The sequence below is a fragment of the Plodia interpunctella genome, chromosome 2 (genome assembly GCF_027563975.2).
Source record: "Plodia interpunctella isolate USDA-ARS_2022_Savannah chromosome 2, ilPloInte3.2, whole genome shotgun sequence".
NCBI lineage: Eukaryota > Metazoa > Arthropoda > Insecta > Lepidoptera > Pyralidae > Plodia > Plodia interpunctella.
This window is the reverse complement of record NC_071295.1, coordinates 452,180-464,561: the sequence shown is the minus strand read 5'-3', so window position 1 is coordinate 464,561 and position 12,382 is coordinate 452,180. Positions and strand designations below refer to the sequence as shown.

The 12,382-nt window shown below is 37.2% G+C and overlaps 2 protein-coding genes across 6 annotated transcripts in view; both read right to left on the bottom strand.

Moving 5' to 3' along the window:
• Syn2 (Syntrophin-like 2) overlaps positions 1–934 on the bottom strand; it is a 31,808-nt gene extending 30,874 nt beyond the window's left edge. Inside the window, exon 1 of one of the 2 annotated variants that reach the window (XM_053752965.2) lies at positions 286–934. In XM_053752965.2, the coding sequence (XP_053608940.1) occupies positions 286–321 (36 nt within the window). In that variant the 5' untranslated portion in view covers positions 322–934. The remainder of the gene's footprint in view (positions 1–285) is intronic. The other variant, XM_053752959.2, reaches the window with a different exon arrangement.
• Positions 935–1,980: 1,046 nt separating this feature from the next.
• The window catches only part of LOC128674921 (cell adhesion molecule Dscam1-like), a 133,098-nt gene continuing 122,696 nt past the window's right edge, over positions 1,981–12,382 (bottom strand). Inside the window, exons 23-39 of one of the 4 annotated variants that reach the window (XM_053753924.2) lie at positions 11,766–11,914; positions 11,127–11,273; positions 10,657–10,809; positions 10,439–10,568; positions 9,655–9,830; positions 9,117–9,296; positions 8,223–8,411; positions 7,565–7,753; positions 7,189–7,334; positions 6,725–6,866; positions 6,182–6,326; positions 5,669–5,820; positions 5,261–5,404; positions 4,332–4,466; positions 3,680–3,746; positions 3,276–3,353; positions 1,981–3,129 (exon numbers count right to left, since the gene is read on the bottom strand). In XM_053753924.2, the coding sequence (XP_053609899.1) occupies positions 3,078–3,129; positions 3,276–3,353; positions 3,680–3,746; positions 4,332–4,466; positions 5,261–5,404; positions 5,669–5,820; positions 6,182–6,326; positions 6,725–6,866; positions 7,189–7,334; positions 7,565–7,753; positions 8,223–8,411; positions 9,117–9,296; positions 9,655–9,830; positions 10,439–10,568; positions 10,657–10,809; positions 11,127–11,273; positions 11,766–11,914 (2,374 nt within the window). In that variant the 3' untranslated portion in view covers positions 1,981–3,077. Of the gene's footprint in view, positions 3,130–3,275; positions 3,354–3,668; positions 3,747–4,331; positions 4,467–5,260; positions 5,405–5,668; positions 5,821–6,181; positions 6,327–6,724; positions 6,867–7,188; positions 7,335–7,564; positions 7,754–8,222; positions 8,412–9,116; positions 9,297–9,654; positions 9,831–10,438; positions 10,569–10,656; positions 10,810–11,126; positions 11,274–11,765; positions 11,915–12,382 lie in introns of all 4 variants that reach the window. The other 3 variants (XM_053753942.2, XM_053753934.2, XR_008405213.2) reach the window with 3 other exon arrangements.

The following is a 12,382-nucleotide window of genomic DNA, read 5'->3' as shown; positions in this document are numbered from 1 at the left end:
GGGATAAAAGACATAAGAAAGGTGCAAGTAACTGAGTATTAAAATGATATAATACAGGTTCTCCTTGAAAATACATACTTTGGGGTTGGGGTTTAACTTTGTGATGACTGAATAAATATGAAAGTAAAGGATACATCACTGCACCTTTACTTCAATCTTCAAGACACATGCATCAGCTTAAATTAGCTGCTTAGTGTGTGATAAAACAAAATAATTTGTATTAAAACAAATAATTATATCATTTTACAAATTTATTTATCAATAAAAAATTTCACACATACTTACCTTTTCATCTTTCTTCTCCTCAATAGGCGTCATCATTGTGAAACATACACACCATAACGAAATAACAATTTTCCAACCTTATAATCAACACATCACAATAATCTTATTGTACTGTGCAATATTACTATCTTTTCCATGGCACTACACAGTAGGAATCACGGATTTCTCAACTCTCATCAGATGTCCATCTTAATAAATCTGCACAGTCCAGTGTAATGATTTTATTAAATATTTACGAGTTACATATTAGGTACAAACACGAAAAACAGGTCACTGGCTTATGATAAATCAATATAGGTGAATAGCACCAAAACAATCATAAAACACTTGTTAATCCTGGGAATCTTTACATTGACTTGCGGAAATTATATTCTATGGAACTTAATGCTATTCATAACATCATTATTGAACTATTACACGAAAGGTTTCGACGCACAAATTGGAATTTTAATTATTTTTCTTTCGTGTCGCTAAAAACTTCTACCCTCCCCAAAGTTAATGTGAAGTAACTAGTGATTCACATTAGTAGAATCGTATACATTCGAAATCGATCGATTATATTAGAGCTCCATGGTGATAACTAACACGACAACACGTAGCGATTATTATCCTGTTTGGTAACTAATACGAGCGAGAGCGAGCATTTCGAGTGTAACCAACTCTGTGATCCCTCCGCTGCCGACAGATTTTCAAATCATGCAAAAATATGCTCAGCCTAAAAGAATTAGTTCTTTACTTTCCTCAGAGAGAAATGCCAATGTCTTATGTACTGTCAAGTGTCAAATGAAATGACGATGAAAAATTCGCTCATTGCGTAAAGGTAAGTCGCTAGTGGAAGTGGAATACCTACTGCAAACTCGTTAGGATGGAAAAAACATAATATCGTCGTCGAAAAAACATTTTGGCTCGACTTCGACACGGAATTTTAATTCGGTTTCAGATTAGTGTTGCCAGTACGTACAACGATTTAAAATTCGATTTTATCGCGATTACGATATTTTTTGTTTGTCACATTCGATACTTACTTAAGTGACTATAGATTGTTTTATTATTCACTAAAATAGTTTTACCGATAATACATTTTAGACAATCGCTGTTGAAACTTAAAACTCCCCAAATCTAGCGAAAAAGTAGTTAAAGTAGCTAAGTGGAAATTGCACTGCTAAAAGAAAATTCCATGTTTTTTTATATTACAAATTCGCGGATTACGTTCTTTTTTTCATTTACTTGCATTATAAAAGACGACTATACTACTACCGACATCCAATGTCAAATAGGCGAGTACATACTAGTCAACTAGTGTGCCAGCTTCTTCATGATGTTTTTAGTTCACAGGAAGCAAGTGGTGGTAGGTATATAAAAAATCTGAGTCAGTTTGGTATATACAAATTTGGCACGAGTAGTATTCGAATCGGGCACCTTTCGTTCATAGGCGGACGTCTTAACCACTGGACCACCACCAATTCAACTCAGACTCCAAGGGGCATTTCGGGAAAGGGGCATTTTAGGGAAGGGACATTATGGACCTAAACGTCCACCGCTTCGCTTTGTTATGGCGATAATATGAGATTTATGTCCAAGTTTTTGGTTAGGAATTCTACAAAGGAGAAAACAAGAAGGTTAAATTTGATAAGATGTATAATTTGAGGTACATAACTCACTCTAAATATGTATCTATGATAAATAAAGCTTCAATACCACAACACACATCTTTATTCCTTTTTTCCATCCTAATTTTAATAATTTTATTATTACACAATATGTATATAGAAAGACTTTTATACAATAGTGTATAATTAATATCTAATTTAACTATATTAATCAACAATACATTAAAAAGAATTATGAATCACTTAAATATTGGCAGTCTATTTTAATGATATGTATCCTTTGCAGTTTGGAACAGCCGTTAATATTACTTACATAATATCATAATTTTCATTAAATTCTACACTATAATGCTAAGAAAATATGCAATCAATGCACCTGCTAAATGCATAATATTTTCTGGCGTTTAGCATTAGATGCATGAATTAATATTTTGCCAGCGATTTAATACTTTCACTTGCTGTGAGACTACATTACGAATGAATATTTTTTTTTTAATAATTTTTATTTCAAGTAACCATAATTATACAAATAATTTTATAGAATTCAAAATCATTTCTGCCGTCACAAAGAAAAGTGAAGACAAATTGGAAACAATTTTGTGTTGGTAGTTATAGAATGAGCGAAAATTGTATTTAGTTACTAAAAGGTAGGCACCTACTTTAAAAAAAACGTTATCAAGTCAAATAATAGGTACCAAAATAGATTTGAAATATATTTATGAGTGTATTGACTTTACAATGTGGTATAGTTTTGAGGCCACTTTTTGCATTATATTTATAGCCATTATATGGCTTTATTTTATTCAAAAGCACATAAAATGTATCTAGCAATACCCCCACAGCAATTTGATTGTATTTTTGTAATGAAGCTTACATTGGACTAATATTTACAACTTTATTGAAATCTATACTGTTATAAATTAACAGCGTTGGAATAAATCACATTACAATTATTTTACAAATACATGTATAACAATATTGTTAACATTAAATAAATAAGGAGTCACAATACGTGACATCATCACAAAACCATTTAAGCCCTTTAGTGTTTGTATTTTATGGCCTGATAGCAACCTTTTCTTACAAAGCATGGAGAGGAAACCGTATTATAAAATGGAATAGAGCCTTTTCGAGTTTTTAAACTAATACTAGTTTTATAAACTACAAATGGACCTTGGAATGTTATACGTGTATGGTACATTCCCGACGTTCTTGTTCTTTTCTTTGTTGATATCTGAAAATAAGAAATATTAAAAATTCGTATTAGGTTTTTATTGTTAATTCATGTTACATAAACAATATACAACGATAAACAAAATAAATTTTGTTTACGGCCTATAATAATTTACAAAAAAACTCAACAGCTATTTACGAACTCACTTGTCTATTAATGAAGAAATATCAGCAGGGACCGGAGCGAAGCTACCTGAATGTCCATCGCTCCCATTTAGGCCTCCACTGTAAAATTTACGAAAACTGTTTGAATTGTTGCAAAATACGAATATAGACTACTGTGGCAGGTAGCAAGGCTTAGCTAACGTGGTTTGAAGCGTTTATGGAACTACATTATTTTAATTATGAAAATTTTTGTACTCAAAAGAGATAAACTTATTTTGAAAATAAAATAGATATTTTAACAACGGTTTATTCGTACATTTAAAAATTCAAACTCAAAATTTTTAAGCAATGAAAAATATTTATGTCCGACAAAGTTGACTACAGTGCCACGGCAGCGGAAGTGCGAGGCGTGAGCGGAGTGGGCGGGGGAGGTACCTGAGGTCTACCTGCTGGTGGTGCGCGCGCTGCGCCGTCCACTGCCGTATGTGCTGCCACACGGCGATCCACCTGAACCTGATACATAAGAAAATAATTTTAATTGTCATTTAAATATATGCAAGATGAGCATCAAGTTAGTTTTTCTTACGAATTTCATCATGTAAACAATCTTCAAAGTAGGTACTCAATGTTAAATGTTATTGAAATTTCATCATATTAGGATACATTTAATATTAGAATTTAATAAAAAATATTAACGACATAACTTCCTGAAAAGTCTTACAGGTTTGTAAGAAAATAGGAAACATACCAAAGTTATTTTCCTAAAATAAAATGATTTTTTTGGTCTTTGTAAATGAAATTTTATGGTTTATAATTATTTTTATGTCAAATAATCTAAAAATTTACTATTTGACAGACACAAACAATCGAATTACACAATTACATAATCAAACATTGTACAACACTAAACTTCACATTAAACGACATGACATTGACAAATGGCGGAAGCGGGAAAATATGAAAACTTTGTTGCAGTCTATATTTTTGCTACGTGTCGGGTGTTGATCATAATCATAAGAATCAGTGAATAGGTAAAATTGGGAATAGGCCAAATATACATTTAGAAATGAAATTAATATGAGTGCATAAAAATCCTACCTTTAGTGGTAGTATTAGCAGCACTGTCGCTGTTGTCGTCAGAGTCCGTGTGGTCGCGGTCGCGCCAGGCGGGCGGCGCCGCGCGCAGCCGGTGGCGCGCCTCCACTGTCGAGCATTTAGACAGGCTCGATTCCTCTGCGGAATACACCACTGAGGAAACGGCGGGCTTTTGCCCTATATTAGTTAATACTTAGGTGAGACAGTAAAAAATTACATTGAAATGTGTGATCCTACACTGCCACAGCAATGTATAAACAAACATTGTGGCCACTATTATGTTGTACTGAATTGGTGTTTAATAGTAGGTATTTTGTTTATAAAAAGTACTTCAAATATCTACAACACTGGAAATATAATCGTATAAATTCCTACTCCGATTGGTAAACTAACGTTTAAAAAACTTTTTGCTATGAGTTTTTGCATAGGAGTTTGAATTGATAGTGTATTAAATTTATATTATTAGTATGATTGAGAAACATCATATTCTCCACAAAATTAGGTTGGTTCTATGTTGTCAAAATCGTACCTAGTATATATATCAATGCGTTTTGGAAATACACAAAAAAGGAACAGAAATTTACGGGAGGTCTACCGTAAATTTTACGAAACAATAATACAAGATAATAGTTAACTACCTATCATAATTCCATGGATTTAGTAAGTAGGTACTTCGTACTAATTCCATGCATAATTCAGACCGCTAATTTCTTTTGTCATTTACCGTGTACCCGATTTTACAACGCCCAATGCTGCTTTGTATTAAAAGGACCGGGAAGTTGTATGGAAATGCGCTAGGTAGGTATCTCTTTTTGTGCGTATGTTAGTTGATCAGCGCTGACGAATAGTAAAATGATTTACAAAAGGTCTTAGTTTACAAATACAGAAATAACTAAGGGCTTGCAATGGAAGAAGGGCTACGCATTTTTTACCGTATCGATAATGTTCGCACGCTCGATGCCGACGACGGTGAGGCGGCGCGGCCTCGTCGTCGCGTCGCGCGAGCGTGCGGAACTGCAGCGAGTGCGCCGCCGACACGCCGAACGTCGCGTACGGACTTATCTCGTATAGTTCTGCTGTGGGAGATAATGTTTCTTAACATTTTTAACATTGTTGTTTAACTTCCTGGTTTCGAGATATTTAATGTAAAAGCACTGACTCTTTAAGGATGGACAAGAGGTTGATTTGACATAACATTAAAATATCTGATCATTATATCATTCAAATTATGACTCACCAATTTTCATTGTAATAAGTACCTAATGTATTAATTTATTAACTAGATTTTGATCTTACTACAGATTTCAGACACAATGGTCCCGTATTACTACATAACTGACCTGAAGAGTCATCATTCGATTTCTCGTTTCCATTGATAGAGGAAGATGAATACAGTTTCTGTCCTTCCCTTAGCTTCTCTCTTTCTGGTTCATTACTTTCACTTAGCTTTCTGTCGTCTCTCATATAGTGATCGCTTGAAATGCAGAAAAACCTGAAAAAACATGATATGGTGTGGTGCTAACACATCGAAAACCATCGGTCAATATTTTATTATTACTAATTGTAATCAATTAATTAATTACTTTTAATTAATTGAATTTAATGAATTAAATACTTTTAAGTAATTAAATACTTTTAATTAATTGATTACAATTCTGCATCTGAATACAACCTCTGTTTTTACACAGATTATATTGATATTACAATTTGTACTATTTCCATAATTAATCGAAATTAAAAGAAAAAACGTATGAGTTTATAACCGACCAATACCAATCTTGTATTAATTAATAAGGAATACTGCAAGGCTCTACATTAGGTCCCTCATTATTATCGAATAACAAAATAGTAACTTGCGCTTCCCGTGCAGCAGACAGAGCAGCGCCGCGAGCGCGAGCAGCACGAGCGCGGCGCCGGCGGCGGCGGCGGCCCACAGCAGCCGCGACGGCCGCGCGTCGCCCGCCCACGCCGGCGACGGCTTCAGCGGCGGGATGCGGCCTGCGAAAAATAAAATAAAAATGTTGCCATTAAAATAACAGTAATAAAAATTGATTGCGATGTGTTTTGACATTGATTTCAAAATTATAGTCTGGAAGATTTTGAAACGTGATTTAAAAAATATATTCGAAAATGTTTCGTTCGTACTGGCATTCTTAATAAAGATACAGTTATTATATTTTATCTATGTCAAAAACAATGTTAAAATGAAGGGTCGCTTCTGACTGGCTGAATACAAAAATATATCTAGAGAACATCTAAATAAAGACATACGAAAAATACCTACTCTTAGAAATGTCAAAAATTGGGTAGCTGTACTTAATTTAAAACTAGGTTGAGAATGTTTCAGCATTAAGTCCGCCCTAGTTAGTATCTAAAAGAGAGTGCAGATGGTATACCCCCCGCCAGAGTGCGCGTGTCGACGCGGAGAGTGACGCTCTGGTCGCCCGCGTCGCTGCGCGCGCGCACGGCCAGCTCGTACCACGCGCCCGGCGACAGCGCGCCCACCACGTGGCTGGCCGCGCTCAGCCCGTCTCCCACCTGACCATTCATTATATAATCTATCTACAGACCATTATAAAATAATAGAAACATTGTTTTAAATGTTTTAAATGAAGTTTTCTTTTTACTTCATCTTCTTATGACGTTTCAATCGAAATTAAAAAACTTTTGGATAATTTTTTTACACATCAAACTGGATGAGAATGTACGATTAGTACACGTTTTGGCGAGCTCGAATAATATTTGAATGGTTATTAATGTGATCCTTTCAATAATTCTATGTTTGAGTGATTCCATAAAATGGCATTAAAAGATTGTCCAGTTGCCTTTCTTAAACAAGTTTCTATAAACAAGAATTTACTTTGATCCAGTGTTCAGTGCCTACTCTTCGGTACGACACGCGGAAGCCAAGTATGGGACAGCCGCTGTCGCGCCACGCGTAAAAATTGATTTTAATGGCGGTCGAGTTCATGTAGACATGGTCTTCTGGCTTTGGGGGCTTTGGACCTGAAATCAATAAATATCGAATCTAATTAGATTTTGTGATACATTAAAATTTTTAAATAATATTCAAGATTTTAAAGTACATAACTACTTTCCGTCTTGAAATCCCTGGAACAAGTATGGACTTACGACATGGGAACAACACATGCACAACCCATTGGTTCTGGTCGAAAAAATCTCAAGCTATAAGTCCGCCTTTTACATGTTTTTGTAATAAAATATATATTACTTACGTCCTCCCCTAGTGTTCACAGTGAGCACCACGCTCGGAGGTCCTATAGAAATCCTGTTCCTCGCTTGTATCTTCGCGTTGTAGGCGGTCCCGCACTTGAGCATGTCCATGGTGTAGGACGTGGCCTCCGGAGACAGCTCCACAGTGTGCCAGTCGGCGTCTGTCGCCGGCTTGTAGTGGAGAAGGTAACCTGAAAACGTAAATCATCCTCTTAGCTTTTAACGTTGGAAATATAACAAGATTTGACTAATACTAATGTCACTGAACTTATTCTAAAGTATTCTCTTCGTAAAGAAATCTCTTCTAGTAGACCCGAGGGAGAAAATATGAAAACTGGAGTAATGAGCAGAGCATGTACTTACTTAGCATAAAACAAAAAGTTTATTCTAATAAAACCTAAATATATTCTTGCCAGAAACGAGCCACTTCGATGGCTTCATCAGAAGCTGCCATTAAGTCAGCCCGAGTACAGGTATTTGGACACTCGGGACAGGCGAGGAGATGAGCCATCGATTGCGGGGAGAAGCCACAATCGCACATGTTCTGAGACTGGTCAAGCATACCCCATCTAGCCAGATTGTCTTTGGACTAAAAGTTGTTTTTTTTTTACTTATAGAATCAGATGTGAAATTCAACATAAGCAATGTTCTTGTTATTACCTAATATGGGGTCTGTAGTATCCGAAGGCATCTGCCAATGCAGTTTGATGCTGGAAGCAGTGGTGTACTGAAGAGATAACGCTGGCGCTGGAGGAGGTAGAACAGCAGAGACGACGTAGACGATGGAATCTTCCCCGATAGTGTTGCTAGCCGTACATGTGAAGTTGCCTGATGATTCCGCGTTTACCTCTGGAATTTGAAACCAAAGAATTAGGTATAAACTTATTTTATTTGGCAAATACTACATTTTATGAATTGATGATTTAGTGACAAGTCGAGATAGTATGTACATTAGTTTTTAATTTATCATACCATTAAAGAAGCGAGGACAATGATGATTGACTACTCAAATAACTTGTGTATACCTAACACGGCTGCTTTCTTAATTATGGTTTCAGATCGGCGACCCCATACACACAACACGTTTTCTCGACCAAGCTTCTTCAAAGGTATGGGCTGAAATTCAGCTATTATACCATGGCATAGCCTTTTTGTATACCATGGCACAATCTTATTGTTAGTTTTATGTATTTTTGCTTTTGTATTTCTTTCGTTTAGAGAGAGCTACTTCAGGCAAATAAAAGAAAAAGCGGGCGTCGTGTCGTATCAAGAAGTGACGCCACAGAGTGATGCGATCAGCTATGGAAAAAGAACAATGGAAGGATCTTCATCGATAAGAGCCTCGGTCGATGACTTATTAAATAGTCTATAACTATCTATACTATTATTATAAAGAGGTAAGCGTTTGTGAGTTTGTATGTTTGAGGAGGGTAATCTCCGAAACTATCGAACCGATTTCAAAAATTATTAGAAAGGTACATTATCCAAGATTGCTATAGGCTATATTTTATCTCAAAATTTAGTATCAAATAACGTTGTTATCTATCTATGTACCTCTGATGCGGAGATGGCCGGCCTGCGTGACCTGGTAGTAGTCGTGGTGCGTGACGGGCAGCCGGCCGTGCGCCCAGCGCGAGCGCGGGGTCGGTGACCCCACGCACTGGCAGGCGAGCTCTGCGCCGCGTCCCGCGCCCACTCGCACGTGGCGTCCGAACGATGATATTCTAGCTGGAACTTAATGACGATGAGCGTTCATTTATTTGAGATCTCAAAAGAACTTGCTGCGACTCTCTTGGAAATTTCAGGATAGCTATAAATTGCCCGAACTCTAAACGTTTACTCAGGAGTTTACTACATACGAACATAATAGTATTAATAGCAGTCGAAATCATGTCGTCGAAAAAGTGTTTTTAAATCTCTCCCTCATCTGAACATTTTGCGGGTTTCTTCAGCCGTTGAGCGTCGGCGCTCTGGATCCGCTTACCTACTTTTTCGTCCCCATTTTGCGCGGTCATCGACATCCCTCGTTGTCCGACTTTTGACAGGCAAAAGGTAACTTCAAATTTAATCTTTAAACAAAATTTCTACTCACTTCTGGCACTCGGTCCTTGGCCCACAACCAAAGTGGACTCTCCTTCCCCTGATCCAGTGGTGGCTGACACCCAAAATTCATAAAGTTGGTTCTCCATTAGGTTCCTCACTTGAAACCTGAATTCCATGTCCGTTCTTTTGTCTGCTGTGACTGTAAAACTTGAGTGTTTGCCTAACCTGCAACGTAAACCGGACTAGTTTAAAATTCAGAAAATACACTTACTTCTATAAGGGGTAATGTTATTCCCGCTGGTAGAATTACTTAATGCTATAGAAAATAAATTCTTTTCTAAAAATCTTTCCCTAGTTAATAAGACAAAAATGGAATGGATGTACAAGATAAATAGAAAATAATGATGAAATCAACAATACTTAACTTGACTACTAAGGCTAACTTATACCAAACGAGCGAATGCTCATTCTGGTGGTCTAGTAGCTATGGCCAGCCATCGGGTGGACTGCCAGAGTGATGATAGTTTAGATGCTCGCTGGGTGGGTATAAATGAACCTTTATAAAAACTGTTTTACCTAATAAATAAATGAGGACAAACCACACATATTGAGCTAGCCCCAAAGTAAGTTCGAGACTTGTGTTATGGGAACTCAACGATACTATATTTTATAACAAATACATATATAGATAAACATCCAAGACCCGGGCCAATCAGAAAAAGATCGTTTTCCATCATGACCCGACCGGGGTTCGAACCCGGGACCTCTCGGTTCAGTGGCAAGAACTTTACTGCGCCACCGAGGTCGTCAAAATACCTAAGCATGTTAATTACCTGCCAGCTTCCCGATAGTAGACAGTATAGTGTGATATAACCCCGTTGGGATGCAGCGGAGGCAGCCAGCTGACCAGCACAGAGTCGCTGGAGAACGGAAGAGCCTTGATCTTCTCTGGCGCAGATGGAACTGGAATGTAGATCGAATAATAGTGACTACCCAGCCCACTTGCAATCATAGTCAGTGGTATTAAAAAAGTGTGTGTCAAACATCTTACCATCTTCCTCAGTCATGCAGAAGACCGGTTGACTTCTCTTTCCATCTCCTGCGTTGGTGAAGGCCAGCACTTGAATGGAATAGTTGGTGTACTTCCTCAGAGTGAGCAGGTACGTGTCTGTTGTTGTTACGCGCTTGACTTCGCCTACGTCTGCTGGAAAAGTTTGAGTTTATGTTCAGCATTGTTGTGTATATTACCTACTCTAATTTTGGAAGTAGACAAAGTTTCGTTAATGTTGATAGCCAACAAATACATTATATTACTAGCTGAGCCTGCAACTTTGTGTGCAGTTTGAAATAGGTTCAAAAATATTTTAAGTACTTTAAAATCTAGTTTAATTCCAATTTCCTCTGGAAGTATCCAGAGGAACTAAACCATTTCTATAAATTTAATCATAACATCGAAAGTTTGATCTTCTATAAATTTTGTAGATTTTTTTGGTCGTATGATTAGCGATTGTTTTTATTCACCATGATCGGTAGTCAGCGGTGAGTAGATGACCTTATACCCCTGTATCAAGCCGCCGTGTTGGCCGACGGGCGGCGGGCTCCACGTCACCTTCACGCTGGAGCAAGACAGGGGGAAGCACGACACGCTGCTCGGGGGAGCCTCGGGCACTGAATGTAGGTGTCACAAGTTTGTTAGTCATTTAAATTTATGGAACAAGTTTTTCTTGTCGAGTATGTTACGTATAAAGGTGACTGTGTGTCTGAAAACTGTTTTTTATGACCACATACTTACATCTACATGTAAGTTTTATTGATGGTGGAATGTTTGTCTCTCCTGTCCTTTTTAAGACGAATGAAGGTCGTTCAGGAAAAACGAGAATTACTATATAACATAGTTCAATAAAGGTAGTTTAATATGAATCATCGTCAAAATCACTCGTCTCGTCTTTACATGATTAACTTTCGATCACCGTTAAATTACATGACAAGGAAATATGAAATTGAAACATACATCACTTGGAATAGATCCTGCCGGTGGACTGGAAGAAACCCTTCCATGGGATGAGACCGGCATTTGCTATGACCATTTCTGTTATTTTCCTTTTGTGATAAAAATTAAAGTGGTATAATTAAGTAAATAAAAATAAGTAAAACACATACCTCCTTCTAAAGTAGTAGCAGAGACAGGGGCAGACTGTGGCCCCGCAGCGACGCCATTGAACGCTCGTACTCTGATCTCGTAGCGGGTGAACTTTCTGAGAGCCGACAGGTTCAACTCGTTTGCAGACCATCCATTTACAGTTAAGGTCCTGAAAAGGAAGATCGACGACATTTTTGAAAAAAATCTTTATTCGTAAGCTAACTATAAGTTTGTTGGCAAGGTCATTCAAGATTTATTCACTATATTTTATATATATATAGGTTAGTAGGTCTAGTCTAGTGGGTATGTCACTATCAAGTATGAGGACACCGAGTTGATATTACCCATAAAGACTCGGTATTCTAATGAAATTTTTATTCTCTCCGATCTAAATCTATTTTGGTCTTTCTTATATGTCGATTGAAATGGTCTTGTCCCTTTTAAATGGCCTTGCGTTGGTCTCCATCCGAATATTTTCAGGCTTCATATAATATCAGTCTCATTCCTTTTTCTTTTTTATCCACCCCATATGCACGCTTCTTCTATACACAATATGTAGGTCCTTCAACAACCTTCCTACCAGCGTCAGATGATGGTCCATCCTAGGTTCTATCTTCGCATCATTCCTTTTGCCATT